The 26,105-nt window shown below is 43.5% G+C and overlaps 2 protein-coding genes across 3 annotated transcripts in view; both read left to right on the plus strand.

Moving 5' to 3' along the window:
* TANGO6 (transport and golgi organization 6 homolog) overlaps positions 1 to 26,105 on the plus strand; it is a 242,515-nt gene that overhangs the window by 105,158 nt on the left and 111,252 nt on the right. For both annotated transcript variants that reach the window (XR_010152398.1, XM_511059.9), the window contains one exon: positions 25,480 to 25,620. Coding sequence is in view for 1 of the 2 variants with exons in the window: in XM_511059.9 (XP_511059.2) it covers positions 25,480 to 25,620 (141 nt within the window). In the remaining variant the exon portion in view is untranslated. The remainder of the gene's footprint in view (positions 1 to 25,479; positions 25,621 to 26,105) is intronic.
* LOC743983 (small ribosomal subunit protein eS26-like) lies at positions 1,099 to 1,619 on the plus strand. Its single transcript, XM_009431105.5, has one exon. The coding sequence runs from the start codon at positions 1,209 to 1,211 to the stop codon at positions 1,554 to 1,556; it is 348 nt and encodes a 115-aa protein (XP_009429380.1). The 5' UTR covers positions 1,099 to 1,208; the 3' UTR covers positions 1,557 to 1,619.

The raw sequence follows: 26,105 nt of genomic DNA on the forward strand, positions 1-26,105 counted from the left end.
ATTAGTGTTTCAGCATTGAAAGTATCAGCATTGTTTTAGGAGCATTAGGAAAGAGGCTTCAGAAATCAATCCTGGGTGGCCGGGTGCGGTGGCTCACGCCTGTAATCCCAGCACTTTGGGAGGCCAAGGTGGGCGGATCACCTGAGGTCGGGAGTTCGAGACCAGCCTGACCAACATGGAGAAACCCTGTCTCTACTAAAAATACAAAATTAGCTGAGCGTGGTGGTGCATGCCTCTAATCCCAGCTACTTGGGAGGCTGAGGCAGGAGAAACGCTTGAACCTGGGAGGGGCAGGTTGTGGTAAGCCGAGATCGCGCCATTGCACTCTAGCCTGGGCAACAATAGTGAAACTCCGTCTCAAAAAGAAAGAAAGAAAGAAATCAATCCTGGGATTTATCCAGTTTACTGAGAGCGTGAGTTAAGTAAGCACGTAGCTTTCTGTATAGAACTTTTGAGATCTGTTGTATTTCTGGTGCCAATAAATGACATTTAAAAATAGCTTACCTTGGCCAGGCATGATGGCTCACACCTGTAATCCCAGCACTTTGGGAGGCCGAGGCAGGCAGATCACTAGAGGTCAGGAGTTTCAGACCAGCCTGGCCAAAATGGTGAAACTTTGTCTCCACTAAAAAGACAAAAATTAGCCGGGCATGATTGTCGGTGCCTGTAATCCCAGCTACTTGGGAGGCTGAGGCAGGAGAATCGCTTGAACCCGGGAAGCAGAGGTTGCAGTGAGCCGAGATTGTACCATTGCACTTTAGCTTGGGAGACGAGCGAAACTCTGTCTCAAAGAAAAAAAAAAAAGCTTACTTTAAAATAATACAAATTATGAGGATGTGAAGAAATGTTGCCGGTAGAAATGTAAAATGGTACAGTTGCTTTGAAAAATAGTCTGGCCATTTTCAAAAGGTTAAACATGGTTATCATGTGACCTATCAGTTCCACTCCTAGGTATATACCCATGAGAAATGAAAACATATGTCCACACAAAAGTTTATATATATATATAGGCATTATTTATAATAGCTGAAAAATGGAAACAACATACATATTAATATCTACCGCCTGATGAATGGATTCATAACATCTGATATATGTACACAGTGGAATATTATTTGGCAATAAAAAGGAATGAACTATTGATTCATACTGCAACATGAATGAATTTGAAAATATGGTAAGGGCTCTCTCCAGTCCGTGCCTCCAAGATGACAAAGAAGAGAAGGAACAATGGTCGTGCCAAAAAGGGCCGCAGCCACGTGCAGCCTATTCGCTGCACTAACTGTGCCCAATGCGTGCCCAAGGACAAGGCCATTAAGAAATTCGTCATTCGAAACATAGTGGAGGCTGCAGCAGTCGGGGACATTTCTGAAGCGAGCGTCTTCGATGCCTATGTGCTTCCCAAGCTGTATGTGAAGCTACATTACTGTGTGAGTTGTGCAATTCACAGCAAAGTAGTCAGGAATCGATCTCGTGAAGCCCGCAAGGACCGAACACCCCCACCCCGATTTAGACCTGCGGGTGCTGCCCCACGTCCCCCACCAAAGCCCGTGTAAGGAGCTGAGTTCTTAAAGACTGAAGACAGGCTATTCTCTGGAGAAAAATAACATGGAAATTGTACTTTAAAAAAAAAAAATAGAAAAGAAAATATGGTAAGGAAAAGAAGCCAGACATAAAAGGCCATGTGTTGTATGATTCCTATATGAATGAAATGTCCAAAACAGACATTCAGAAAGTAGAGTAATAGTTGTCAGAGGATGCGGGGGATGGAGGAGTGAGGAGTGACTGATAATGGATATGAGGTTTCTTTGTGAGGAGATGAAAATGTCTTGGAATTAGATAGTGGGGATTATTGCACAGCCTGGTAAATATACCAAAACTAACTGAATTGTACACTTAAAAAAATTAAAGGCCACACCTGGTGGCTCATGCCTGTAATCCCAGCACTTTGGGAGGCCGAGGCAAGCAGATCACCTGAGGTCAGGAGTTTGAAACCAGCCTGGTCCTACATGGTGAAACCCCATCTCTACTAAAAATACGAAATTAGCTGGACATAGTATGGGTTCCTATAATCCCAGCTACTCTGGAGGCTGAGGCAGGAGAATCGCTTGAACCTGGGAGGCAGAGGTTGCAGTGAGCCGAGATCGAGCCACTGTATTCCAGCCTGGGCAACAGAGCGAGACTCTGTCTTAAAAAAAAATTTAGGATGGGCACGGTGGCTCACACCTGTAGTCCCAGCACTTTGGGAGGCTGAGGTGGGTCGATCACGAGTTCAGGAGTTCGAGACCAGCTTGGCCAACATGGTGAAACCCCATCTCTACTAAAAATACTAAAATTAGCCAGGTGTGGTGGCGGGCACCTGTGATCTCAGCTGCTCAGGAGGCTGAGGCAGGAGAATCGCTTGAGCCTGGGAGGCGGAGGTTGCAGTGAGCTGATGTGGCACTGTTGCACTCCAGCCTGGGCAATAGAGCAAGACTCTGTCTCAAAAAAAAAGTAAATTTAAAAAATTTAAAAATAACGTTAAAAACTCAGAACAGTACTATTGTTTGTTGTGGAGCTCTCAGGACTATGAAAGATGGGTGGGCAGGATTTAGACACTCAAATGAGTGTGAGGGGATTGAAGCTGAGGGAAAAGCAAAGGTAGGAAGATGTTCAAGAGTGGGGCCAGAACAGGTGCTGTGGCTGCTGCCTGTAATCCCAGCACTTTGGGAGGTCGATGTGGACAATCACTTGAGCCCAGTAGTTTAAGACCAGCCTGGACAACATGGCAAAATCCTGTCTCTATAAACATTTTAAAAATTAGCTGGGTGTGGTGGCGCATGCCTGTAGTCCCAGCTACTCTGGAGGCTGAAGCGGGAGAATCACTTGAGCCCAAGAGGTCAAGACTGCAGCAAGCTGTGATCATACAACTGCACTCCAGCCTGGGTGACAGAGACCCTGTCTCAAAAAAAAAAGGCAGGGTGGGGGGCAAATATAAAGTATAATGGAAGGGAAGCAGTTCAGGCTGTTAGTGGAGCAAAATGGGCATGAAGGCAAGGTATAGGAGTCAGTATCTTCATCTCCCATTTTTCAGACAAAGAAACCAGGGCTAAGAGGTTACTGCTTGGCCAACCAGTATGTAATAGAGGCTGGATTCAACTCCAACGCCAAGGCCCTTATTTATGCCTCTGTACTTCCTTCCTTTTTCCATTGCATTTTCTCACCTTTGTCAAAACACCATGGCCTCTGTTCTTTTTTTTTTTTTTTTGAGACGGAGTCTCGCTCTATCGCCTAAGCTAGAGTGCAGTGGCGTGATCTCAGCTCACTGCAAACTCTGCCTTCCGGGTTCACACCATTCTCCTGCCTCAGCCTCCTGAGTAGCTGGGACTACAGGCACCCGCCACCACGCCCAGCTAATTTTTTGTATTTTTAGTAGAGACGGGGTTTCACCGTGTTAGCTAGGATGGTCTCGATCTCCTGATCTTGTGATCCACACGCCTCGGCCTCCCAAAGTGCTGAGATTACAGGCGTGAGCCACCACACCTGGCCGGCCTTTGCTCTTACAGATGGTAAAATTAAACCATGGAACCATGGATCATGACATTTGTAGTGAAGCAATTAAATACTTCTTAATTTCATGGCTTCTGGGGCTCCTTTAAAGTCCCTCACCTCCTATTCATATAGACTAGCTGTCACAAAGGCAGGATTCATGACCAAGAAGGCAACATGAGATACCTCCAGGTAAAGAGTCAGTTGCTTAAATGTCCACTTTACAAGCTATTAAGGAGGTCTAAGTACCTTCCCTGCAGAACAGCGATTTAAATTTTGCCCTGGAGCCACCCTTTCTCTAGTAAAGTTGGAATTTGAAGGCAAGTTAAGGAGGATAGAGTAGTGAGAGAGCTTGTAAGTAAAACAGCAAGTCCCTCTTCAGACTTCCCCTTAAGTACAGCATCCCACACTCTCTAAGTAATCCATGGTTTTTACTGGAGCTTTATTGCAGTATCAGCTAGAGGTGCACCCTGCTTTTGTGTTTCCCTCCCCAACTAAAGAGCAAGCAGCCTATGTCACCCTTCATCTCAAATACAAATTAAAATTCCTAATCTCACCAGATGTGATTAAGATGATACTTGAAGCTGTTCACACACTTAGTAAGCCCAATTATATTTTTTATTAACACTGACATAGTTCCTTTTGTTGGTGAATCATAACTTTACAATTTTTAACTGAATGAAGCATCAATTACCCCCTCTCAGGTCACGTTGAGAACTTGGCAGTGGTGGAAGGTAAACTTAAATGGTGTCTGTACAGTTTGGGCAACACATTTTTAGATTTTTACATTAGGCTTTTGTGCTTCCTGACCTTGTGGTATCTCTGCTGCCCCAGAGGAGGATTGAAGGTTGGGAATGAATTGAGCCTCAGGGAATGAATCACAACCCCTTGAGCTGCCAAAGACCTCATTAGGTCATCTCTCTGTCCACCTGCTGGGACATGATTGCTAAGGTGTTTCTTAGGAGAAAGCTGTTTTAGAATCACTTTTGTACTTTGTGTTCAACTTTTTTTTCCACTATTGATAACCTTTAAATAGGGACAAAAAGAGAATTGTAAAATATTATCTTTGGCAATTAGGGTTTTCTTTTTGTTGTTGTTGTTAATGGCTTAAAATGTTCATTCACTCAACAGGTATTATTATTATTATTATTATTATTATTATTATTATTATTATTATTTTGTGTGTGTGAGACGGAGTCTTGCTCTGTCTCCCAAGCTGGAGTCCAGTGGCACAATCTTGGCTCATTGCAACCTCTGCCTCCCAGGTTCGAGCGATTCTCCTGCCTCGGCTTCCTGAGTAACTGGGATTACAGGCACGCACCACCACGCCCGGCTAGTTTTTTGTATTTAGCAGAGACAGGGTTTCGCCATGTTGGCCAGGCTGATCTCAAATTCATGACCTCAGGTGATACACCTGCCTCGGCCTCCCAAAGTGCTGGGATTATAGGCGTGAGCCACTGCACCCGCCTCAACAGATATTTATTGAGCACTGCTATGTTTGAGGGTGCTGTGCAAGGTACAACACTGAGAAAAACAGTCATGTCTTGCCTTCATGGAGTTTACAGTTGGAGAAGAGCAAATGATACAAAATCACACAAATGTAAAACATGGTTTTGACACAGGTGCTCTAAATAAAAGGTACATGGTGTTCTCTCACTAACTCCATCCTCCTTAATTTGCCTTCAGATTCCAACTTTACTAGATAAAGGGTGGCTCCAGGGCAAAATTTAAATAGCCGTTCTGTAGGGAAGATACTTACACCTCCTTAATAGCTTGTAAAGTAGACATTTAAGCAACTGACTCTACCTGGAGGTATCTCATACTGTCTTCTTGGTCGTGAAACCTGCCTTTGTGACAGCTAGTCTATATGAGTAGGAGGAGAAGGACTTGAAATGAGCCCCAGAAACCATGAAATTAAGATGTATTTAATTGCTTCACTAAACATGTTTTAGGGACGTTTTCCCTGACAGCGAGGGAACGAGGCAGTAACCCATCAGTGAGGATCTGTGGGTAGTTAGGAATTAACCTAGTAAAGAAGGGAGGAGACCAGGCACAGTGGCTCATGCCTGTAATCCCAGCACTTTCGGAGGCCGAGGTGGATGGATCACTTGAGGTCAGGAGTTCGAGACCAGCCTGGCCAACATGGTGAAACCTCGTCTCTACTAAAAATACAAAAAAAAAAGAAAAGTTAGCCGGGTGTGGTGGTGCGTGCCTGTAATCCCAGCCACTTGGGAGGCTGAGGCAGGAGAATTGCTTCAACCCAGGAAGCAGAGGTTGCAGTGAGCTGAGATCGTGCCACTACACTCCAGCCTGAGCAACAGAGCAAGACTCCATCTCAAAAAAAAAAAAAGGAAGAAGGAAAGAGTGTTGTAGGATGCGAAACAGCAAAGCAGCAGGACTACAGCAGGGAGGAGCAGGAGGCAAGAACTGCATGAACGCCTGTGCCCTCCAGACCCTTAGGATCAGTAAGGAGGGGCATGGGTGAGTGGGTTTGGAGCACCAGGCAACCCACTCTAACCAGATGGCTCTCCTTTTCTCTCTTTCATCAAGCCCTCTCTTAAGATTTCATGGAAAAACAAAGTTCTGCTGCTCGAAAGAAAAAAAAAGTTTTGAGAACTCACTGTCAGGCTATGTACGTGCCTAGCGAGAAAGTTTTATACCACATTTCATGTGTCATGCCACACACACACCCTTCCTCACCTCTTCACCACTGATGGAGAATTCAGTCTCTCCTTAAGCCTACTTTCATAAAATGCAATGAGAATGTTTGGATATCTGTACAAATTTCTGAGCTTGGTTGTCCAACACACAGCCCTTAACCATTATGAAAAACATCCTAATTGCAGATTAAAAAGGTAAAAAACCATATGGCATTATTTTAGGCCAGTGGGTTTTAAGTAATTTTTTAGCGGTGGAATCCATTTTCAAATGAGATCTAACATGAAGGCATCAAAAACTCAGGTGATTTTTATTTTCTTCTTTGTGTCTTTTATATTTTTCATGTTTTCTAATATGAACATGTATTGCTTTTATAATAAGAAGAGAATGTTTTTAAAATTACATGGCTGTTTAGGGAAACTGAATTGTTTCATGATAACAAGGTTCAGAGACTAGTACAGATTGAAACAGATGGCTTCCTTCGGTGTAGTACCCCCCGTTGACCTTTTCACAACTAGGGATTACTAAAGCACAGAGTGACCATGGCTTTTTCACTGTGAAATTATATGACAGCAGAAACCTAACTGACAAACAGATGTTTTTCCCAAGTGGAGCTTTTCTTAATGAAATCGTTGCTTGGAAACCAGACCATAATAATAACTTCTCTATATTTAGTTTGTAAAGTGATTCAGTTTGCAAAATTATTAAGTCAGAGTATACTAATTAGATAAAATTGAATGTATCTATTATTTGTCTTGCAATTCAGCAACCAAATGGTTAAGCTAGGAGCAGAATTTCATCCGGGATATATCTGTTCAGATGCCATTCATAACAGGGGACATACAAGGAAAATGACAGCTCACAGAGCAACTCTGCTCTGCTCCTCACTGTGACTGCATTGGCACAGTGGTGTTTGATCTTTCACTCATACTTATTAGAAGCTGTTACTTGCGGCACTTATTAAGATGCTGAGACGATCAGTTGGGTCACTGGGTCAAAAATTGTACGTGAAAATGTGAAAATAAATTCAATTTATATTACTCAGTGAGACAATAGTATAAAGGAGAAAGATTCAGGAGTGAATATACTTGTTTAGCATGATAGAATTTATCAGTGGAAAGTCTGATATACTATTAGTAATACAAAGAAACCTTAACATGCAGCATATTTGTCAGGTAGATTAAAACATTAAATCTTAAATTCAAACTATACATATTCTATAAAAAAAAATAGATATCTGCCTTCCACTTCCAGTAATAATGAGATAACTCAGCTAAAAATAACTATTATATAAGCCAGGCATGGTGGCTCACACCTGTAATCCCAACACTTTGGGAGGCCCGAGGCTGGAGGATTACCTGAGGTCAGGAGATCAAGACCAGCCTGGCAAACATGGTGAAACCCCATCTCTACTAAAAATACAAAAATTAGCTGGGCATGGTGGTGGGCACCTGTAATCCCAGCTACTCGGGAGGGTGAGGCAGGAGAATTGCTTGAACTCAGGAGGTGGAGGTTGCAGTGGGCTGAGATTGCACCACTGCACTCCAGCCTGCGCAGTGGGGTGAGACTGTCTCAAAAAAACAAAACAAAAATAAAAACAACTATTACATAGGGTAACATATTTAAAACACTTTAAAAGCATTAAAGAGCTCATAAGAAAACAGGGAATAACCAAGCCAGCATCTAAAGAGAAAACCAGAACTCTATGAGGTGAACTGAACATAAGAACCTGCATTTACTGTGAGGGCATTTGCTTGAAATTAAGCTGTGGGTTTCATGGCTTTGAAGGGCAACGTTGCAGAAATGGAAGCCCAGACCAAGTTTGAAGTAGGAGTCTAACAGAAAGCCCTCCAACATTAAGCTTAGACCCGCTAAGGAATACGCCTCCAGGTGTACCTTCAAGTACCTTCACCTGTTCCCAAGGGTCTGGGAGTAGACTTGTCTTGGCACTAAGCAGAGCAGGAGGGAGTAAGGAAAGAAAACCTCTATCTGAGGCCAGCCACAGTGGCTCATGTCTGTAATCTGAGCACTTTGGGGGGCTGAGGCAGTTGGATCACCTGAGGTCAGGAGTTTGAGACTAGCCTGGCCAATATGGTAAAACCCTGACTCTACTAAAAATACAAAAATTAGCCAGGCGTGGTGGCAGGCACCTGTAATCCCAGCCACTCGAGAGGCTGAGGCAGGAGAATCACTTGAACTCAGGAGGCAGAGGTTACAGTGAGCCGAGATTACGCCACTGCACTCCAGCCTGGGCGACGGAGTAAGTCTCTGTCTCAAAAGAAAAAAAAGGAAAAGAAAAAGAAAACCTGTATTTGAGAGGTTATGATCACGGAATGGACCTCTTCTGCTGACTTGCTTTATTGGGATTCAGGAAATCTCAAGCAGGGAATTAGAATTTAAAATGTTTCTACACCTGTAGTGTCTATAAGAGTCTTGCAGAAATGAAAGCATATCTCCTATGGAAGAAGGCCCCTTCATCCTAGACCTCGAAGAATCCTCATTGTCATTTTTTATTTTTACTTTAATTTTTAAATTTTTTAATAATTAAAAAATATTTTATTGCGGTTTTATGTGTGTGTGCATGCACGCGTGTATAGCAACATAAAGTTGGCCATTTTAATTATTTAAAAATCTACAATTCAGTGTCATTAGTTGTATTGATAATGTAGTCATTATCACTATTTCTAAAACTTTCTCATCAGCCCACACAGAAACTCTGTAACATTAGGCAATAATTCCCCATTTCTTCCTTCTCCCATATAATTATTTAAGGCTAATAATTAGTACATAGTCACAAAATAACCAAGCATAACACTATTTTTTTTTTTTTTTTTTTTTTTGAGGCAGTGTCTCGCTCTGTCGCCCAGCCTGGAGTACAGTGGTGCGATTTTGGCTCACCGCAGCCTCCACCTCCCTGGTTCAAGCAGTTCTCGTGCCTCGGCCTCCTGAATAGCTGGGATTACAAGCGCCCAGCACCATGCTTGGCTAATTTTTGGATTTTTTAGTAGAGACTGGGTTTCACCATGTTGGCCAGGCTGGTCTCGAACTCCCAACCTCAAATCATCTGCCCACGTTGGCCTCCCAAAATTCTGGGATTACAGGCATGAGTCACCATGCCCAGCAAGCATAAGACTTTAGATGTTGGAATTGTCACATACAAATTATGAAGTAACCATATTTATTATATTTAGAGAAATACAAGATAAGTTTGAAAATATCTTCAGGGAAAAGGAAACAACAATTATCTAATAGATTTGAAAAATGAAATGGAATGTCTTAAAGTAAAAAGTAGAATAACTAAAATTAAAAATTCAGGCCACATGCAGTGGCTCACACCTATAATCCCAACACTTTGATAGGCTGAGGAGGGTAGATCATTTAAGGTCAGGAGTTCGAGACAAGCCTGGCCAACATGGTGAAACCCCGTTTCTACTAAAAATACAAAAATTAGCCGGGTGCAGTGGCAGTCCCCTGTAATCCCACCTACTTGGGAGGCTGAGGCAGGAGAATCACTTGAACCGGGAGGCAAAGGTTGTAGTGAGCCAAGACTGTGCCATTGCACTCCAGCCTGGGAAAGAAGAGGGAAACTCCATCTCAAAAAAAAAAAAAAAATTAAATTAAAAATTCAGTGTATGAGCCGGGTGCAGTCACTCACACCTGTAATCCCAGCACCTTGAGAGGGTGAGGTGGGCAGATCACCTGAGGTCAGGAGTTCGAGACCAGCCTCAACATGGAGAAACCCTGTCTGTACTAAAACCACAAAATTAGCCGGGCGCGGTGGTGCATGCCTGTAATCTCAGCTACTCGGGAGGCTGAGGCAGGAGAGTTGCTTGAACCTGGGAGGTGGAGGTTGCACTGAGCTGAGATCGCGCCACTGCACTCCAGCCTGGGCAGCAAGAGCGAAACTCCGTCTCAAAAAAAAAAAAAAAAAAAGAGAGAGAGGAAGGAAGGAAGGAAGCAGGGGAGGGAGAGAGAGAGGGAGGGAGGAAGGAAAGAAAAGAAAGGAAAAGAAAAAGAAAAAAAAAACCTCTTTTAATTGCAGAAACAGATTTTTAAGAGGCTTTCCCTCTATTTACAGATGTCCAGGATGAGCACAATGGCTTATACCTGTGATCCCAGCACTGTGGGAGACTGAGATGGGGAAGGATTACTTGAGACCAGGAGTTCAAGACCAGCCTAGGCAACATAGCAAGGTCCTGTCTCTACGAAGCATTTTTTAATATTTTAGCAGGGTGTGGTGGTGCTTGCCTGTGGTCCCAGCTACTCAGGAGCCTGAGGCAGGAGGATCATCTGAGGCCAGGAGTTCAAGGTTGCAGTGAGCCATGATCATGCCACTGCACTCCAGTCTGGTTATCAGAGTAAGACCCTGTCTCTAAATTTAAAAAAACAAGTGTCCTGTTATATCTCACTAAACACAGGATTTTAACCTGAGGGATTAATGTCAAGTTAACCCCTGTGTAGAACCCTACAGGGTGCCTGATTAGGTTGGATAACTCCCTGAAATTATAGGCAGAGGTGTTTATGTGTGTATTTTCATATTTTAGGAAAGAATTCTTTGGAAGAGTTTTACAGTAGTTCTGTTTGGTTTCCATGTGACACTACAGTTTTAAGTCCTGCATGTCATGTTTGCTCATTTCACAATGATCACTTTTTCCAAGCCACTGCTAGCCTGGAGCACCTATCACAAAGACTTGCCTAATCATGTCATCAAGACATCTGTTAGGGTTAAATAAGGAAAAAATGGGCCGGGTGCGGTGGCTCACGACTGTAATCCCAGCACTTTGGGAGGCCAAGGCGGGTGGATCACGAGGTCAGGAGTTCGAGACCAGCCTGACCAACATGGTGAAACCCTGTCTCTACTAAAAATATAAAAGTTAGCTGGGTGTGGTGGAGTGCACCTATAATCCCAGCTACTCAGGAGGCTGAGGCAGGAGAATTGCTTGAACCTGGGGGGTGGAGGTTGCAGTGAGCCAAGATCACGCCACTGCACTCCAGCCTGGATTACAGAGCAAGACTCCATCTCAAAATAAAATAAAATAAAAATAAAAATAAATAAGGAAAAAATGGAGAACTGAGGAAGAGTTTCCACCTTGCCTCTGTCACTGGCTGGTGCCCCAGACACAGGGCACATCTCCTAGCCCACCAAGCTTTTCTCAGGACACTTGGAGGATGTGAAAGATCAGCCCTGTCTTGCCAGAACTTTAGGCCAGGTGGCAACTCTCCGTGGAAGCCTTTGGCTTTTTCTAAACTAGTGAGAACCTGACAAGTCAGTCAGCTCTGCTGATTCTGCAGCTTTTCTTTGCATAGGCTTGAGGTGAAATGTCAGTAGAAAACTTAGGAGAAAAATAAACCTGAAGTTCAGGTGGTTCTTCTCCTACCTGGACCACCCATCTCAGGGTTTTTAGGAGGTGTGAGGAATGTTTTGTTTTCTTACCTAAATTTGGCTGACAGAGAAGTACCCATTATTTTCTTGGATATCCGAAGCCCCTCTTTTCTTTTTACTGGTAACTGTTTCTTTTGATAGCATAAAGAGAATATTTATGTGGTTTTTCACTCTTTGAAAGCTACATAAAGAAAATTAAATGAATGACGCCTGGCTTCTTTATTTCTTACCCGTGATCAGCTGAATTATAAGTTTCACTGAATGCTTAGGGCAGTGATTACTTTCAATGCAGCAGTAATTGCCGTTTTCTTTCCCTTCCTTCTTTATGCCTTCAGTCAGTATTAGGGCAGCTTTTTTTTTTTTTTTTTTTTTTTTTTCTGTACGTACTCCAGAACCTTGATCGTCATGGTGTTCTTAAGGCACAGCTTTCCTGACTTCTGCTCTCTCACTCCTTCCCCTCTGGGATTCATTCACAGGTATTTGATAGAGGCAGCCCAGCACAGCTGACTGTAAGCTTTCCAGTGCTGTTTTTAAAATTATTTTTTATTTAATTATTATTTTTGTTTATTTATTTTATTTGAGACAGAGTCTCGCTCTGTCACCCAGGCTGGAGTGTAGTGACACAGTCTTGGCTCACTGCAACCTCTTCCTCCCGGGGTTTAAGCAATTCTGCCTCAGTCTCCCAGGAAACTGGGATTGCAAGCGTACGCCACCATGCCTGGCTAATTTTTGTATTTTTAGTAGAGACGGGGTTTCGCCATGTTGGCCAGGCTGGTCAAACTCCTGGCTTCAAGTGATCCACCCACGTCAACCTCCCATAGTGCTGGGATTACAGGCATGAGCCACTGTGTCTCCAGCTGTGTTTTTGGATTTGTTTTATTTTATTTGTTTGAGTGTAGTAGAACAAGAGATTTAGGGGGCTTGCAGTAGCCTATAAAGATGTTGTGAAGTGGAGGTGTTTGAGAATCACTGGTTAAAAAACTGAAACTCATTAAAATCCAAGTTCTTCATTTTCTTTCATATGGCTTTTCCGTTATCCCTAATGTTGGCAGCACCTCAAGTTATAATCATTCGTGAATTTCATTAACATCACTACCTCCCTTTTCCACATACTAAACAAAGATATCAACTAGGAACAAAGCAGTCCCTGTGAAGCCCAGCTAGCCGCAGTGGGGGATGCTGGCTGTGCATGTGGGATGCAGAGTTCCTCTCCTTATGCTGACCTTGGAGTCCATGAGAAAGATTTTTTTTGGAGTGAGGCTGACCTTATATACTTGAAACTGTGAAGTTTGCTATCTTGAGGGTTAGGATTTGCAAAGCTAGTATGATTCTGGTAGTTATTTTCTCCGAGGCACTGCTGCCAGGTGCGCTGTCATGTAGCAGAGTGATTGAGCATGCGGGTTTGCAGTCCTGCCCCGCCACATGGCAGCTCTGTCATCTTGGGCCATATTTTCACCTCCTTTCCTCAACTCTTTGTGCCTCAGCTTCTCTCTCAAGGAATTACAGTGGTATCCACTTCAAATGATTGTTGGGAACATTTATGGATGAATGCATGTAAAGTGCTTAGGACTGTACATGGCATATTGAAAACCTTCAGTATTAGTGTATTTGCTGTTATGTTTGTATTTATTAATAATATTTCATCATCCAAATGGCTTCCACTAAATATGGCTGTCAGTAAATATAGATTATTCACATGTTTTTACTTTTTCCCCTCCAAAATGGGAATTAGAAAACACTTTAAGGAAATATATTGGCATCATCTTAGTGTTCAGATATATTATTTAGATCCTGATTTAAAGAGATAGACACTGGGTATGGTTCTTACAAATTTTCAACAAAACAGTCAATAATGGTTAAGAGAAGTGGTCAGGCACAAATAAATTTTCCTGCTGATTAAGATAATCACCAATCTGTAATTGTCCTCTCTTGCAGCTCTAAGTCACAAAGATAATAAAGAATTCTGAAGAGAAGAAAATATCACCCTTTAGCAGGATGCTTCGGTAGCTCTTTAGTCTAACCCTGTTTTTTCCTCAGGCCTAAGTAACATTCACTTATCCTGAATCTTTATAAATTTGTTGGGACCTGTTCACAGTTAACAAAACTTTGGAGCTTTAGAGAAGCTAAATATCAAATTGGCATGCCAGACGTAATCATTTACTCTGATTACAAAGACAGCCCAGCTATTCAGTTGAGTTCCCCATACTTCCTTTATTTAATAACCAACTTCCCCAGTTTGTGCAACTTCCTGAATTCTTAGAGCTGAAATTATTGTTAGCTTCCATCATAATAAAAGGTCTCACATGCGTAACAACTGAAGTATCCTGCTAAAGGGTGGTATTTCCTTCTCTTTAGAGTTCTTTATTATCTTTGTGACTTAGATCTGCAAGAGAGGACAATCAGACTGGTGATTCTCTTTTCTTAATCAGGAGGAAAACTTTATTGTGCCTTCCCACTTCTGTTAACCATCATTTGTTATTCTCTTTAATTAGAGCTTCCACTAGAGATTAATATACATTTTCATATTTTCTTTCTAGTTTTTTAAATGAACTTATTTTTATTGATTACTTTGAACATAGTCTTTAAAGAGTCAAAAAAGAGGGCCGATCACCTGAGGTCGGGAATTCAAGACCTGACCAACATGGAGAAACCTTTTCTTTACTAAAAATACAAAATTAGCCAGGCGTGGTGGTGCATGCCTATAATCCCAGCTACTCAGGAGGCTGAGGCAGGAGAATTGCTTGAACCTGGGAGGCAGAGGTTGTGGTGAGTCAAGATTGCGCCATTGCACTCCAGCCTGGGCAACAAGAGCAAAACTCTGTCTCAAAAAAATAATAATAATAAAATAAAGAGTCAAAAAAGCGGCTGGGCGCGGTGGCTCATGCCTGTAATCCCAGCACTTTGGGAGATCGAGGCGGGTGGATCCCGAGGTCAGGAGATTGAGACCATCCTGGCTAACATGGTGAAACCCTGTCTCTACTCAAAATACGAAAAAAAAAAAAAAATTAGCCTGGCATGGTGGCGGGCGCCCGTAGTCCCAGCTACTCGGGAGGCTGAAGCAGGAGAATGGCGTGAACCTGGGAGGCGGAGCTTGCAGTGAGCCGAGATCATGCCACTGCACTCCAGCCTGGGCAACAGAGCAAGACTCCGTCTCAAAAAAAAAAAAAAAAAAAAAAAAAAAAAAAAAAAAGCTTGTCCTTGTGCTTTTTTTTTTTTTGAAACAGAGTCTCACTCTGTCACCTCACCCAGGATACAGTGCAGTGATGCAATCTCAGCTCACTGCAACCTCCACCTCTCAGGTTCAAGCGATCCTCCCACCTCAGCCTCCATAGTAGCTGGGATTACAGATGTGGGCTACCACGCCTGGCTAATTTTTGTATGTTTAGTAGGATTTCACCATATTAGCCAGGCTGGTCTTGAACTCCTGACCCTAAAGTGATCCGCCCACCTCGGCCTCCCAAAGTGCTGGGATTACAGGTGTGAACCACCATGCCCAGCCCCTTGCCCTACTTTTTACACCCTAGTTCCAATCCCCAGAGATTGCCATCTTCATACCCCTCCTTTTTAAAGTAGTTTCTTCTAGTAATTATTTCTCTGTTTATAAATAAAATACTTACACAGACCTCTCTTGATTTAAAAAATTTTGGACATGACCTACTCACTTTCTACATGTTAGATGTGGACCTAGTGCACACACATAGGTGCACACGCATAGGTACACACGTGCTCAAACAACTTCTGCCATTTCCCATCACAACTTTTGGCTAAATCATTGGGCACTGTTTACTGCTGACCACGTTGATGTTATTCAGTGCTGAGCCTAGTGCAGTCGTCAGCCTTCCCTGCACATTTGCTTCCTTTTCTGTGTACTTACTGATATATTTTCCAAAGATCCAGCAACTCTATCATGCACATATCATAATTTTGCTCGAGTTTTGTTCTATTTACCCAGACTTCAGCCTTTGACACCTATCCCATTGTCTTTTTCCTTGGTTGTGGATTCATACCTTTTTTACACCTTGTCACTTTAGTGAGATTTCAGGAGAAAGAGGATGCAAATGTTTGTGGTCATTCTGCTATGTTAGTTGCAAATTCTTTTTACTTTCAAAGTAGAACAGCTGACTAGCTGTTCTACTTTGAAAGACAAAATTTGTTAAAATGTTTTAAACATAAATTTTTAAATTTATCACAGATTTTTTTAAATTTTATTTATTTATATCATTCAAAATTCAAAATATTCCCAACACAGAGAAATGGTAAACATTTGAGTGATGAATATGCTAGTTACCCTGATCTGATCGCTATATTATATCTATTGAAACATCACCATGTACCCTATGAATATGTGCAATTATTATTTGCCAATTAAAAAATTAAAAGTAAAAAAATTTTAAACTTACTAAAAGATACAAAAATAAAAAGTCTCTCTCTCTCACATTTATCCCCTTGTCACCCAGTTTCCCTCCCCAGAAATAATCAATATTATTAGTTTCTTGAGTATCCTTCCAGAATTATTCAATGAGTGTATATTTCCCCTTTGTACACAAATAGTTGAATAGAGACGATTTTGCATCTTGCTTTTTACTTAACAATAGCTCTTAGAATTCATTTCATGACAGTTATTTAAAAACATATTAATTTTTTTTTTTTTTTTTTTTTGAGACAGAGTCTCAGTCTGTCGCCTAGGCTGGAGTGCAGTGACGCGATCTTGGCTCACTGCAACCTCCGCCTCCTGGGTTCAGGTGATTCTCCTGCCTCAGCCTCCCGAGTAGCTGGGATTCTAGGGATGCATCACCGTGCACAGCTAATTTTTTTTTTTCAGTAGAGACGGGATTTCGCTATGTTGGCCTGGCCAGTCTCGAATTCCTGGCCTCAAGTGATTCTTTCACCCACCTCAGCTTCTCAAATGCTGGGATTACAGGCGTGAGCCACTGCACCTGGCCTTATTCATTTTTTAAATGGATGCCTTATATTCCACTGTATGAATGACCATCACTTAATCAATTTTCTGTTGATGCAAATTTGTTTCCAGTCTTTTCTATTACGAATAGTGCTACAGTGATGATTTTGTACATAAAGTGATTTCCTGCTGTGTTAATATACCTATTAGGATAGATTTCTAGAGTAGAATTTCTGGCTTACCACAGAATTTAGACTTTTAAATGTAATACACCATTTTCTTATGAATGCAAGACATTCTATGAAATGCAAAATACTTGATTTTCTTTTTTTGTTTGTTTGTTTATTTTTTGAGATGGAGTCTCGCTCTGTCACCCAGGCTGGAGTGCAGTGGCACGATCTCAGCTCACTGCAACCTCCATCTCCCTGGTTCAAGCAATTCCCCTGCCTCAGCCTCCTGAGTAGCTGGGATTACAGGTACACACCACCATGCCTGGCTAATTTTGATTTTCTTTTTTAATCAAGTAATGGGTTACAATTCATTTTCCCCCTCTTTCTACTCTCACCCTGCAGGGGCAACCAAAACAGATTCAGATACAAAAGGAAGCTGATATTCTGCTCTTGGCAGTGGATTTCCCTTTATATTTAAGATATGCTATATTATTTTCTTCCTTTCTCTTCTATTTTAAAAACCTGCCAAGCGTGGTAGCTCACGCCTGTAATCCCAGCAATTTGGGATGCCAAGGCAGGCAGGTAACTTGAGCTCAGGAGTTCAAGACCAGCCTGGCCAACATGGTGAAACCCCGTCTCTACTAAAAATACAAAATTAGCCAGGTGTGGTGGCATGCACCTGTAATCCCAGCTACTCCGGAGGCTGAGGCAGGAGGATTGCTTGAATCTGGGAGTTGGAGGTTGCAGTGAGCTGAGATTATACCACTGCACTCCAGCCTGAGACAGAGCAAGACTCTGTCTCAAAATAACAATAATAATAATAAAATTTTTAAAATAAGAAATAAAAACCTAAAAGGGCAGATATGAAATATTTTCTTATAGTTTCTTAATAACAACTTTTTGAGATATAAGTCACATACCATACCATTGATCCACTTAAAGTGAACAATTCAGACCGGGTGTAGTGGCTCACGCCTGTAATCCCAATATTTTGGGAGGCTGGGGAGGGGGGATCACTTGAGTCCAGGTGTTTGAGACCAGCTTAGGTAACATAGTAAGACCTCGTCTCCACAAAAAATAAACAAAATTAGCCATGTGTGGTGGCACACACCTATAGTCCCAGCTACACTGAAGTGAGAGGATAACTTGAGCCTGCGAAGTTGAAGCTGCAGTGAGCTGTGATTATACCAAAGCACTCCAGCCTGGGCGACAGAACAAGACTCTGTCTTAATAAAAAATGAGGCCGGCTGCAGTGGCTCACGCCTGTAATCCCAGCACTTTGGGAGGCCAAGGCAGGTGGATTGCCCAACCAGACCAACATGGTGAAACCCCATCTCTACTAAAATACAAAAAATTAGCCGAGTGTGGTGGTGCGTGCCTATAGTCCCAGCTACTTGGGAGGCTGAGACAGGAGAATCATTTGAATCCGGGAGGCAGAGGTTGCAGTGAGCTGAGATTACACCACTGCATGCCAGCCTGGGCAACAGAGTGAGACTCCATCTCAAAAAAAATAAATAAATAAATAAATAATGAAATAAACAATGCACTGGTTTTTAGTATATTTTCAGAGTGTGTAACCATCGCCACAGTCAACTTTAGAAGTTTTTAAAATTTTGAGACAGGGTCTCCCTTTGTCACAAAGGCTTGAGTGTGGTGGTGGTGTGCTAGCTCACTAAACCTTGAATTACTGGGCTCAAGTGACCAACTTGCCTCAGCCTCTCAAGTAGTTAGGACTAGAGGCATGCACCACCATGTCTGGCTAATTTTTTTTTTTTTTTTTTTTTTTTGAGACGGTCTCGCTCTGTCACTCAGGCTGGAGTGCAGTGGCACGATCTCAGCTCACTGTAACATCTGCCCTCTGGGTTCAAGCAATTTTCTTGCCTCAGCCTCCCAAGTAGCTGGGAATACACGTATGCACCACCATGCCCTGCTAATTTTTGTATTTTTAGTAGAGACGGGGTTTTGCCATGTTGGCCAGGCTGGTCTCAAACCCCTGACTGCAGGTGATCCACCTACTTCAGCCTCCCGAAGTGCTGGGATTACAGGTGTGAGCCGCTGTGCCCAGCCTATCTGGCTAATTTTTTAAATTTTTGTAGAGATGGGGTCTGGCTGTGTTGCCCAGGCTGGAATTTTAGAACAATGGCCCCCAACCTTTTGGGCACCAGGGACTGGTTTCATGGAAGACAATATTTCCATGGACGGGACGGTGTTGGGAGGGCGGGGATGGTTTCAGGATGAAACTGTTCCACCTCAGATCATCAAACTTTCCATTCTCATAAGGAGCACACAACCTAGATCCCTTGCATGTGCAATTCACAATAGGGTTCACACTCCTGGGAGTATCCGTTGCCTCCAATGATCTGACAGAAGGCAGAGCTCAGGCAATAATGCTCCCTTGCTGCTCACCTCCTGCTGTGTGGTCCCGTTCCTAACAGGCCATGCCCAGTACCAGTCTGCAACCTGGGGGTTGGGGACCCCTGTTTTAGAATGTTGTTATCACCCCAGAAAGAAACTTCGTAACTATTAGCAGTCACTCCCTACTTTCTCAAACTACCACAGCCCTAGGTAACCACTAAATCTACTTTTCCTATGTAGAGATTTGCCTAATCTGGACATTTCATTTCAATGGAATTATACAATGTGTGGGTTTTTGTGTTTCTTGTAGTTTTGTTGGCAGAAATATCTGTGAGTTTCAAGTGAGTAGGTGGTTTTCCGGGTTGCTGTGGGTATTTTGGGAAGTTGTTATCTGCCCAGGAGAAATGAGGCAGGTTAGTTTTGAAGTAGGAATGGCTTAGCAGTTCCCTGGGATACAGCCAGTTAGCAAAGACATTTTAGAATTAGACTGACTTTCCTGTTAATGCAAGAGTACTAAGTAAAAGTACACGACACCCAAACTCCTTTTGCTACTCAGAATCACTGAGTAACACGCTGTGGGATCATCTTGAAGTCAACACTGTTTTGCTCAAAATATGTGTGTGGCTTTCAGGGAAGTCTTGGGGGGAAGAAAAAAAAAACAGTTATTTTACAAAGTTGACAGTCTGTTTTGTTACATGTAGTTATCGTAATAACATTTTTTTTTTTTGAGACAGAGTCTCACTCTGTCGCCCAGGCTGAAGTGCAGTGGCGCCATCTCGGTTCAATGCAACCTCCACCTCCTGGATTCAAGAGATTCTCCTGCCTCAGCCTCCCGAATAGCTGGGACTACAGGCGCACGCCACCACGCCCAGCTAATTTTTGTATTTTTAGTAGAGACAGGGTTTCACCATATTGGCCAGGCTGGTCTCAAATTCCTGACTTCGTGATCCACCCACCTCAGCTTCCCAAAGTGCTGGGATTACAGGTGTCAGCTACTGCACCTGGCCTTTTTTTTTTTTTTTTTTTTTTTTTTTGGTGAGATGGAGTTTTCACTCTTGTTTCCCAGGTTGGAGTGCAATGGTGCAATCTTGGCTTACTGAAACCTCCACCTCCCGGGTTCAAGTGATTCTCCTGTCTCAGCCTCCCAAGTAGCGGGGATTACAGGCACCTGCTACCACGCTCAGCTAATTTTTTGTATTTAGTAGAGAGGGGGGTTTCACCATGTTGGTCAGGCTGGTCTCGAACTCCTGACCTCAGGTGGTCCACCCGCCTCGGCCTCCCAAAGTGCTGGGATTACAGGCATGAGCCACCGCGCCTGGCCACCTAACATTTTTTTAGTTACGTTAATTCACCAATATTCTATGCACTGCCTCCAAAAAAAGTTCAGAATGCGTCTGTGAACTCTTCCCAGTTTGGATTCACTTTTACCTTCTCTATATCTCATCTGTTGCACCACATCCTAAAATGCATAGCTAGTTTCCTACGATCGGAGCAGAAAGAGGTCTCTCTCACACAATCCTTTGGGTCTCATTACCAAAGGGATTGATGTGTGATGTTTTCTTGAATCTTGTGCTGACCCAGAAATTACCCCATTTTCAAGTCACAAAGGAATTATCAAGTGTGATGGGCCCATGGTCATGTGAAGGTTATGGCCGTGCTTCCACAGAGTGTCTAAGTACAGAAAGTTTTTTCGAAATAAATAGAAACAAGCACACAAAATCTCATCCCTTTCATTTTTATACAGTCTTAACCATCATGTATGACTCTCTTCACTGCTTGGTGGGTAAAGGGGGAACTGCTCTTATTCTCCAGGGATTTATAAACTCATAGGTGGCACCTGTATCCTAGAAGGTAAAACTCAAACAGCCAGCCATTTGGCAGCCGTCTGTGGAACAGGCCAGCAGGAAGATAAACAATTGCTATTAGATCTGGGACTGTGGGAAGCAAGGAAACCGGGCTTTGCTTTGGCAACCTTTTTATGGAAGACTGGGAGAACTAAAAGCTCCCTAATGAGTTTAAAGTTTAGCATTATAGGAAAAGCAAAAAAAAAAAAAAAAAAAAAAAATCTGAAAAATCATTGTTAACCAGAAAAAGGGTGTGTTAGGATTATTTTAATTGAAAAACAGTCCAACTGGCATGAGCATTAGAGGGTGTTTATTGGCTTTTCTATCCAGAAAGTCGAGTGGGTGGAGTACACCTGGGTCCCGGAGCTGAAAAGATGCCATCGGGTCTCTTCTTCTTCTCCCTCCCTCTCAGGCTGGCTCTCCCTCTGTGTTGGTGTCATTCTTGTGTGGGCTTTTTCCACATGGTGGCCACTGGCAGCTCCAGGTTAGTCTCTTCAATGGGTGGTGGGGAGGGGAATTTATCTTTCCCAGTAGTGTCAATGTGGGTTTCAGGATCGAATCTCATTCCCTGTTCCTGAACCAGTCATGGTGGTGGGGATGGAATGGAAGATCCTAACTGGCCAGCCTGGGATACAAGTTCACACCTGGAGGGGGAGAAAGTGGGTATAGTTAGCCCACTCAAACCACACAGACTGAGAGTAAGAAAGGGATATTTCTCCAAAAGAACACCATGGTGGTGTTGTTACCAGAAGAGAGAGTAGATGCTAGGTGTAATCACATGTCTGCCCACTACAGAGAGGAAGTCCAGAGCTCATTTGGCCAGGATAGTATGTTCACAGAAGTAAATGACTGTTCTCTGCTAAAGACTAATGAGAGAAAATAGGAATAAACAACAGTAAGGGCCCGGCACGGTGGCTCATGCCTTTAATCCCAGCACTTTGGGAGGCCAAGGCAGGTGGATCACCTGAGGTCAGGAGTTTGAGACCAGCCTGACCAACATGGAGAAACCCTGTCTACTAAAAATATAAAATTAGCCGGGCATGGTGGCACATGTCTGTAATCCCAGCTACTCAGGAGGCTGAGGCAGGAGAATCACTTGAACCCGGGAGATGGAGATTGCAGTGAGCTGAGATCACGCCATTGTACTCCAGCCTGGGCAACAAGAGAAAAACTTCGTCTCAAAAAAAAAAAAAAAAAAAAAAAAGACTATGTTAAACAACAGTAAGAGGGACTTTAGTAATAGGTTTCAGAAAAGCTAGAAATAGATCAAAGTTTTATAAAGCAAATCCCATTTTTCCACTGTTTTCCATTGCAAAGTCATGACTACATTCCTAAAAGGAAACACCCACCAGATTTTCTGAGTTGAGAACTTCTGATTTTAGAAAGTAGCTATGGGCCGGGCGCAGTGGCTCACGCCTGTAATCCCAGCACTTTGGGAGGCCGAGGAGGGTGGATCACCTCAGGAGTTCGAGATCAGCCTGGCCAACACGGTGAAACCCCGTCTCTACCAAAAATACAAAAATTAGCCAGGCATAGTGGCAGGCACCTGTAATCCCAGCTACTTGGGAGGCCGAGGCAGGAGAATTGCTTGAACCGGGAGGTGGAAGTTGCAGTGAGCCGAGATCAAGCCATTGCACTCCAGTTGGGTGACAGAGCGAGACTCCATCTCAAAAAAAAAAAAAAAAAAAGAAAGTTATGATAGCTGCAAATCTGTAATATATACCAGGCCTTGTAATATATCAGTGATATAACACCTGCCAGAATTGCAGTTGTGGAGGTCTTTTAGAAGTTGGAGGCTATTTCTGTTTTTCTTTTTTTGAGACCTCACTCTGTCACCCAGCTGGAGTGCAATGCTGCAATCATAGCTTACTGCGGCCTAGAACTTGTGGGCTCAAGCAATCCTCCTGCCTCGGCCTCCAAGTAGCTAGGACTACAGGCACACATCACCACACCTGGCTAATTTTTTTAAAATTATTTTTATAGAGATGGGGTCTCCCTATGTTGCCCAGACTGGTCTCAAACTCCTGGCCTCAAGTGATCCTCCCACCTCAGCCTCCCAAAGTGCTGGGATTACAGGTGTGAGCCACTGCACCTAGCCCCCTCTTCTTTCTCTTAGCAAACAATTCATTTACCCTTAGGCCTCAGACATTTTTTTCTTTTTTTCTTTTTTTTGAGACAGAGTTTCACTATTGTTGCCTAGGCTGGAGTGCAATGGTGTGATCTCGGCTCACTGCAGCCTCTTCCTCTGGGGTTCAAGCGATTCTCCTGCCTCAGCCTCCTGAGTAACTGGGATTACAGGTGCCCGATACCACGCCCAGCTAACTTTTTGTATTTTTAGTAGAGACGGGGTTTCACCATGTTGGCCAGACTGATCTTGAACTCCTGACCTCAAGTGATCCACCCACCTCGGCCTCCCAAAATATTGGGATTACACGCGTGAGCCACCGCGCCCAGCCGATGCAGACATTTTTTTCTATGCTACAATATTCCATAACTCCGTGTTGAACCTCCAAGGACTTCTTCATCATTTTATATAATAGAGTGAACTACAACTACAGTGTCACATTTTGGCAACAGTGTTGTGCCACAGCCTGAATCTCTCTTAAGAGCAGAGCTTCTGCTTGCATAAGATTAGAGCCCATCTTAGGACTGAAGTCCTAAGATGGACTCTGGATTGGAGGTGTGGTTTAGGACCACATGCAGAGGTGCAGGCTTAGGACCACATGCAGAGATTTCCCAGGCTTTTTGGAAGCAAGAAAAGATGGGGGTGGGGAGGGCAGAAAGGAGGATGGGCAGACAGGTGCAGCCCTCAGCAGGTGCTCCGCCTTCACAGCTCAGCAGATGCGGCGGATAAGGCCAGTGAAGAGTGTGGATGTGATTTAGAAGAGAATGGAATCACAACCTATAACATAAAAAAATGCACGTAGACTTTGCGTGCAAGGCTGTCAGTTTAAACACGAGAATGGTAAACTTAGATGAAAAATAAGTATAGATTTCTCAAGCATTTATATTACTTCTTCCCCATCCTCTCTTTCTTAATTCCTGAAATTTATATCAGGACTGTATATTTGAATCCTGGTTACTCATCCATCCATTCATCCATTCATTCATTTAGCAGGTAGTTACTGAGCACCTGACACGTGCTAGGACTCTTCTAGGCATTGGGGATACAGCAGGGAACAAAAGAAAATCCTTGACTTTATTATAGAGTTCACATTCCAAGGAGGAGAGCAGACAATAAGGAAATACACAACCTGTCAGGTGATATTAAGTGCTAAGACAAATGAAGCAGGGTGAGAGGAGTAAAGAGTGGCAGGGGAAGGAGGGTGCCGTTTTATATGTGACAAATGTGATCTGTGAGCAGAGACATGATAGGGTTTGGGAGCAAGCTGTGAGGCCACCAGGAGGAGCAGCAGCGGATGCAGAGGGGAAGTGAGGCCGACTCCTCCGGGCCAGGATCACTTGGCCTACTGGAGAATAGCAAGGAGGCCAGGAAGCAAGGGAGAGTGTTAAAAGATGAGATCAGAGAGAGAACAAAGGAAGGCGGGGGATGGGGACTGCTCATATTCAGGGAAGAAGGGAAACCACTGAGGGGTCTGGGCAGAAGCATGAAGGGGCCAGACTTACGATTCAAACCAAATAGCTCCATCTGCAATGGATGAAAAAGGTAGAAGCAGGGAGACCAATGAGGGGATTATTGGAGAAACCCAAAGCAGAGTTGATGGGCCAGGGTGCTTGGGGTAGAAGTGGGTTCTCATCCTGGAACCCCTATTTCTACTTATTTCTTCTTTACTTTTTTTCTTTTTCGTCACTGTTCTTTATAGTGTGTAATCTTTTTCCTGTTCTCTGCTAAAGACTAATGAGAGAAAATAGGAATAAACAACAGTATAGACATGAATGGTAGAATTTGTAGTTATATAGTTTTGAGGCCAACCAGGGGTTTTGTTCTGGATCTGTCTGGTCATCTCTCACCTCCCTGCCACCCCTAAAAAGGTTGCTGAGTATGGGGCTGGGCTCAGATTATGATAACACTGTTCCAGGCTACACATTTAGAAGGCGCTGCTGTGGATGGGAGAGAGGATCAGCAAGTCCTACGAAGGGGGGACTCAGGGTCAGGGTCTTCCCTATTTCTGTTGATTAGGAAACTCAGCCATGAGCTTAGATCTAATATTGATCATGTCCAGGATGCTCTGAAAATGTTTCCTTGTGGAAATTGCTCCCATCACTGGCAGTTCCACAGAGGGAAATTATACAGGAATGGAGAACTGCAGCAAAGGCAGGAGGCATTGCCTGGATCATAGAACGTCGGTGCTGGGAGTGACCTTAGAGATCGTATCAGGCTGGGACTAGGCGAACTGCAGCAAAGGCAGGAGGCATTGCCTGGATCATAGAACGTTAGTGCTGGGAGTGACCTTAGAGATCCTATCAGGCTGGGACTAGACAAACGCAGGAGTCTCAACTACCAGGCCCATCTTCGTTCCACTCACTATGCTGACTCTCCAAACAATAGGCAGCCCTTGCTGGGAGAGCTTTAGAGATGGTTTTCAGCATCTCTGTGTTCATCCCATCACAGGGTGACTGGTTTATTTGCCTTTTGATCCTAAACAGTAATGAATCCTTTCTTTTTGTTTTCAACCCCAGGGGTTGCCCTGCTGTCAGACGTCTATCCTGAGAAAATCTTGCCGGACTTGTTGGCTCAATATGACAGCAGCAAAGACAAGCACACACCAGAGACCAGAATGAAAGTCGGGGAAGTCCTTATGCGAATCGTGAGGGCATTAGGTGAGTTTTCTTGTTCCATCCACCTGGAAAAGGGTGGAGGATCAGTGTGACTTTGAAACCAAAATGTGTGTACCTGGGGGCTTGTTACACTAGTGTGGTGAGGGTAGTTTGAGGGCTGGGATGTACCCATTTAGGAATTTAGGAAATATTACGATGTCTACTATGAGACTGAAAGCAACAATGTCCTTTTTCTTAAACCTGCCTAGTCTCTCGCCAGGTGCGGTGGCTCCTGCCTATAATCCCAGCACTTTGGGAGGCCGAGGCAGGTGGATCACCTGAGGTCAGGAGTTCAAGACCAGCCTGGTCCACATGGTGAAACCCTGTCTCTACTAAAAATACAAAAATTAGCTGGGCGTGGTGGTGTACGCCTGTAATCCCACTACTCGGGAGGTTAAGTCAGGAGAATCGCTTGAACCTGGGAGGCAGAGGTTGTGGTGAGTCGAGATCGCGCCACTGCGCTCCAGCCTGGGCGACAAAATGAGATT

This window comes from Pan troglodytes, chromosome 18 (assembly GCF_028858775.2).
Source record: "Pan troglodytes isolate AG18354 chromosome 18, NHGRI_mPanTro3-v2.0_pri, whole genome shotgun sequence".
In the NCBI taxonomy this organism is placed as follows: Eukaryota; Metazoa; Chordata; class Mammalia; order Primates; family Hominidae; genus Pan; species Pan troglodytes.